At 50.6% G+C, this 6,318-nt stretch overlaps 1 protein-coding gene across 1 annotated transcript in view; it reads right to left on the bottom strand.

Moving 5' to 3' along the window:
- ROPN1L (rhophilin associated tail protein 1-like) overlaps positions 1-6,318 on the bottom strand; it is a 25,727-nt gene that overhangs the window by 16,679 nt on the left and 2,730 nt on the right. Inside the window, exon 2 of the mRNA XM_008563245.1 lies at positions 3,700-3,823. Coding sequence (XP_008561467.1) covers positions 3,700-3,768 — 69 coding nt within the window. The 5' untranslated portion in view covers positions 3,769-3,823. The remainder of the gene's footprint in view (positions 1-3,699; positions 3,824-6,318) is intronic.

Here is a 6,318-nt window from a genome sequence, read left to right as displayed (position 1 = left end):
TGATGGGGAAGAATGAGGGAAGATGGGGAAGACTGAGGGAAGATGGGGAAGAATGAGGGAAGATGGGGAAGACTGAGGGATGATGGGGAAGACTGAGGGAAGATGGGGAAGAATGAGGGAAGATGGGGAAGACCGAGGGAAGATGGGGAAGACCGCGGGAAGATGGGGAAGACTGAGGGATGACGGGGAAGACGGAGGGATGACGGGGAACTCTTAGGGATGACGAAGACTGAGGGAAAACAGGGAAGACTGAGGGATGACGGGGAAGACTGAGGGAAGATGGGGAAGACTGAGGGAAGATGGGGAAGGCTGAGGGAAGATGGGGAAGACTGAGGGAGGACGGGGAAGACAGAGGGGACTAAGTCACAGAAGTGAAGTCCCAGAATGAAGCTCAGCTTGGGTGATTGCGCTTGGCACATCTGTTCGGCACCCATTTGAAACTGTTGGTGAAGATGGATATTCAGTCCTGGGGCTCGGGCTGGGGACCTTATGCTTGGGAGCACCGGCTGATTGGTGAGATGGTATTTAGAGTCAAGAGCCCAGGTGAGATCACTGAGGGCAGGAGGAAGAGCACAGGCACCCCCCACCATGAGCAGGAGATGAGAGATGGCAAGGGGACCGGGAAGGTGTGGCCATGAGGGGAAGGAGGGAGAGGGGGTGTCAATGGCAAGTGAAGAAAAGTGTTTCTTGGTGGAGAGAGCCACCACCTGTGCCCAGTATGCCAAGAAAAATGAGCACCAGTATCAGGTACTCATTTCCGCCCAATCCCTGTGACTTCATAAGAGCTTTTGGGAGCAGTGGCAGAGACCAGAGCCTGTACACGAGGCACGTGGGAGCGGTGTGCTGGAGCGGCTCACGTGAGCTCACATTTCCTGGACTCCTGCAAGAGGCATGACCTCATGTTGGTGACTGCAACCAGCATGGTGGGAGTATTTACACCACACTAATTGGCAAACATTACAAATCAGGGCTTTTTCACTCCAGACAGCAAGCAGACTATTAAACATTCACCAGACTGCCACAATAAGGATTCCAGGACACAAACAACATGGAGTTCATATTTGCAGCAAGCCTCACACGCTAGGCTAGGGAAGCCACCTTCAGGACTATGACACTGGGGCTACACTTAGGAGGAGGGAATAGCAAGAAAAAACCCAGGAGGATGAGTACAGAGTATGGTCCCCATGGGAAAGCTGCAGACATAGGGAAAGTCACACAAAACCTGTTTGACAGAACAGTGGCTATGCTGGGAAATAAGCCTGATGTGGTCAGGGACGTGCTCTGAGCAGCAGTGGGCTGTGGCACTGAATGAGGGTCTCACACAGAATGACGCGAGGTCAGAGCAGCACTGATACAGCACGGAGGGGGCAACTGCTCAGAGCAGGACGCAAGTGTCTCCTCAATGCCTCCCAGTACCCAGTGAGGTGAGGACTGTCATCATCCTCAGCTCACAGATGAGGAACGCAGGCAGGTGGCCTCCTGAGCTCATCTGTCCATCACCGCATCCCATCACCCCCAGCAGCACTGGACCAGCTTCGGAGTGAGGGACAGGGCAGATGCTACCATGTCTCAGGATTCAGACATTTGGCTAAATGGAGCTGATCTCTCCGGCACCATAGCTGGACTGATGGGGCATTTCCTTCCACTTCACCCTGGAAGCCCACCTCCCACTGTGGCTGGTGTTGATGGCTCTGCGAGGATGTCGTGCTGAGATGGACAGCACCAGGATGAGGTCTGTGCAGTTCTGAGGGACAAAAGGATGCTCTAATTAGAAAAGCAGCTGCACCCATTGTGCGGAGCAGAAGGCATCTCTCCAAGGACAACGGCACAAGCCATGCCTTTAAAAGACTGTCCTCGAGAGAGGACTTGCTAAAAATAAAGTTGTGTATTTTACATGCTCCTTGCTTGAAACTTTTCAAAGACATATTGTTATGTTAGAATTTGTTTTTACATCCGACACACATGGAAGTAAGTCACCAGCATGTGTGGGACTGGATGAGCCAGGGGAAGGGAGCAGTTGGCATCGATGGAGCAGACGGAGAGATCTGCGTGATGTGATGCTTGGAGGCTCCAGAGGAAGAGGTATTTTAGGAAAAATACTTCAAAATATTCTAGCATCACTGCTCTGCAAAGGCGTGATGACATTACCGATGTCAACGTTCCTGACAATAAGATCAGGAGCAATTTTTATATGCATTAGTATTCATAAAGGAACTTGCTTGATCTTGCTCTGAGTGTTCTGTTTCTTATACACATATTTCTTCTTGATTCCAGTGGGTTGTAGGTAGCACGGTTAGTTGCTCAGCCAAAGGGCCCCCTCCATAGCAGACGACCCCTATACCCACGGCCCCTACTCCCCCGCCTCCTATCCGTTGCCAGTTTATTCTCACGCATGTGATGCAGAGGTGACTAGCAAGCTGTGCTTTGCTTTAACCAAGTATTTATGCCTGATCCATAACCTCAATTAAAGTGGAGACATGAAAAACACAGGCAGGGAGGCACCTACTACTTGCCAAGAGTTTTCGGAGTACCAATTCTGTGGGATTTTTCAGTTTCAGAATTGTAGCTGTTCTCATGATAACACGCAAAGCCTCAGAAGAACAGAGTCACCTCGCACCTCCCAGAGGATGCCTTTTAGCAAGCATGGAAATAAAAATATGAACAACATGAACCGCTTACGCAGAGTAAGAAGAAAGGAGGCCACACTCCCTGAGGTGTGTCGTGTGTTAGGGTGGAGACTGGACTTACAGCAGTGGGATCAACCCAGCGTTTCATTTTCAAAAAGCCTAAGACCCTTTTTATCTTATTTTATGATCCTCATAAATTTTCTAATTTGAAACATGCTTCTGGGGCTTGCTGCAGGTGAGGGGGCAGGCCCTGAATCACAAGTGTCCTCCCAGGTAGCCCTAGAGTGAGTCATTCTTCAGCTGGATGTTATTCAGGAAAGGGACAGAAGGGCCACCACGACCAGCTTCAGTTGACTCACGTGGGTCTGATGTGACCACAACGAGAACTCCTGCAGGAAGGGGGCAGGCCGGTCACCCCACCGCTCCTCTCTTTAGTGAGTCATTCTTCAGCTGGATGTTATTCAGGAAAGGGACAGAAGGGCCACCACGGCCAGCTTCAGTTGACTCGCGTGGGTCTGATGTGACCACAACGAGAACTCCTGCAGGAAGGGGGCAGGCCGGTCACCCCACCGCTCCTCTCTTTTCCACAGAGGTAGAGACAGCAGCAGTGGGGGAGCTGGTGCTGGGCAGGGGGCGCTGGTGTTGGACCAGCTTCAGTTGACTCACGTGGGTCTGATGTGACCACAACGAGAACTCCTGCAGGAAGGGGGCAGGCCGGTCACCCCACCGCTCCTCTCTTTCCCACAGAGGTAGAGACAGCAGCAGTGGGGGAGCTGGTGCTGGGCAGGGGGCGCTGGTGTTGGGAGAGGTGAGCCCANGCACTCTCCCAAGTGCGCCATGGGCTCGGCCCTGGGATTCTTTAAACTAGAGAAAGACCACTGATCCAACATATTTCTTCACTGAATAAACCTTGAAGGCATGAGGCTGGGAAAGCAGGGCTTACAGGACAATCTTTATGGTTTCTGCTGTGCATTTATGGAGTGGGCCCTGCTCTGTCCTCAAGCTCTGAGAGGTACAGTAAATGGTGGAGAAAATACAAGCCAGCTGACTGTTAATGAAAACTCTGTCATACCTGCTTGTGCAAAACTTTAAGGAGTCCTTGAGTCAGGCCTGTGTCTGTTTTCTGGGTTGCCACAGGCATCTCAATCCTTTCCTTTACAGGAAGTGGATCTCCTCTTGACAAAGCTGAAAAATATCTAATAATAACAGACATCTCTGAAGGCTCACCAATACACAAAAAGTGCATTTCTTAAACAACCCCAAAAAACAGCAGTATTCGGAAGGGGAGCTGTAACGTCCAACATTCCAAGCTTGCATCCTGGTTCTCCCCCTTAGCTCTTTGACTTAACCTTCCCCGTGTGCCTCGCTTCTCTGTCTGCAAAGAAGGCATAATGAGAGAACCTGTCTTGGGGCTCCCAGTAGCGCTGAGTAAGAAAGGGCTTAGCACAGTAGCAGGCACTTGGAGGGGTTCCCCTGTGTACATGCTATTTCTTAGCAACCAAATGGCACAAGTGGCTCTGAAATGTTGCCAAAGGAGGTGGAAGGTTCCGGGTGTTGGAGTGACCGAAGTGTAATATCATGGTACAGCCATCCCACTTTCAAAATAGTTTGGGTTTACTTTTCCCTTTTCTTGGCCTTGCTGCTTTTTAAGGTGCTTGACTTACCACGTCTCTGCATATTCAACTCTAGGCGCCCAGGAACACCGAGGTCTGCTATTTTCCTCGATGGCAATGCCAGCTGCTGCCCCCTCTCCTCTCCCTCCCCTTTTCCCTCCTGGTATTTTTTCCCTTAACTGTTCCTTTCTGGGACACTGATATTGCTGCTTATGGTGGGGGCCAGAGGGGGCACAGAAACTGGGGCAACTAGTCAAGAGGGGCTACACCCAGCCTGTGGGGAGTGGTGGGAGGAGGGCCAGGCAGGATCTTCTGCAAAACTCACTGCCCTCAGGCACACTGGCCACAGGTGGCCGATGCTGAAGCCACAGCATTTGCTGCTTTACAAGGAGAAGGCACATCTGGGAAAATGAACACTAAATCATCCACCAGGGCCAGAGATAATAATTTTAAAGTTCTGAGTAATTAAAACCTTCTGAATACGTAACACAAATAAATGTGGATAGATATTTGATAGATAGTATAGTTTGGTTATGTTTGTCATGTTGGCAGTGTTGGGAGATGGGGCCTAATGGGGGGTGTTTGGGTCATGGGGGTGGATCCCTCAGGAATAATGTTGTGGGGTGGAGGGAGGCTATTCGAGCTGGCTGTTAACAGGAGCCTGCACCTGCCCTCTCTCCCTCTCCTGCTTCCACTTGCCATGTGATCTCCTGCCAGAAGCAGGAGCAGAAGCTGCCTGAGTTCCGAGCCAGATACAGCTGCCCCCGAATTGTGAGCCAAATAAATGTCCTTTCTTTATAAATTTCCCAGTCTCAGGTATTCTGTTACAGCAACTTAAAAACAGACTGAGACAACAGACTAAAAGAAATCTCATGTCTCATTCCCTTTCTCTCTTTTCAGTCCTTAAGTTTGAGTTTGTTTTCATGCTTGTAAGACAACTTCAGCTCCATTCTGTGGTTTCGTTAATGGTTTGAGGCAAGTCAGAACAAAAGCAGCAGTGAGTCGGACAGTGTGGGCCCGAGGATCTATGCACCAGGTTGAAGATGGGTGCTTAGTTCTGCCATGTTGTTCCTCATCAGGGCTTTCACCTCTTTCACAGAAGTGATTCCTCATAACTGCCCAAAGGAATCACCAAGCCCAATACAGCCTCTGCAGCAAGGGTTCTCAGTAGGGAACAATTTTTGTCCCCATCCCCAAGCATTTGGCAACATCTGGAGACATTTGTGGTTGTCACACAGAAGGGGATGGTACCCAGTGGGTACAGACCAGGAGGCTGCTAATGCACAGGACACCCCTTCCCTCTGTGCCCACCTCACCTCCCCCACCAGCCCACTGTCAAGTGCAGAGGCTGAGAACGCCTCCTTTAGAGGCGGGACCAACTCATGTCACACTCTGCCAGTCCCTTGAGGCACATGTGAGCCAAAGCAGCCTCTATTACTAGACCAATACTCATGTCCGTTACACTGCGATGCACAATCATATGATGACACAACAAGACACCCCTGGCTGTTTCATCACAGTGCAGTAGGTGGGCTCGGGAAGAAGACTGCCTCACCTTCGACGCTGGCCACCTGAAACCCTCATTTAAAGTGGACCCTAATCTAAGGAAACGAATACCAACCTGAGTGGCGTATAGCCGAGTTACTTTCACGTGCATCCTGGTTTTCTCCTTTGTTTTTAGTTGTGTTTTTTCTTCCTGTCACCACCCTTTGTTCCTATGCTGCTTATTCTTCCTGGAATACCATCTACCTGGCCTTCGCCCCAACCTCTGCCTATGAAATCTTTCAAGGACCAAGCCACCCTCGGCTCAACTTTCATGACCCTTCATTGACTCACCAAGTTCCCCCTTAACTCCAGATATTTACGAACTTCTCTCCTGAACAGATTATGTTCTGGGAGAGCAGGGACACATGTGAGCCTATCCCACACACACTGCCTAATGAATAACGCCTGGGTTTTCTCCTCAACTCTAAAATTGTTCTTGGGGGCTGGCCCGGTGGTGCACTGCTACAATGTACCGCTTGGGAGCGCGGAGGTGCTCCCGCCAAGGATTCGGATCCCACATACAGACCGGCCGC

The sequence above is a fragment of the Galeopterus variegatus genome, unplaced genomic scaffold, assembly GCF_000696425.1.
Source record: "Galeopterus variegatus unplaced genomic scaffold, G_variegatus-3.0.2 Scaffold12980, whole genome shotgun sequence".
Taxonomy (NCBI): Eukaryota; Metazoa; Chordata; class Mammalia; order Dermoptera; family Cynocephalidae; genus Galeopterus; species Galeopterus variegatus.
This window is presented reverse-complemented; position numbering and strand designations above follow the sequence as displayed.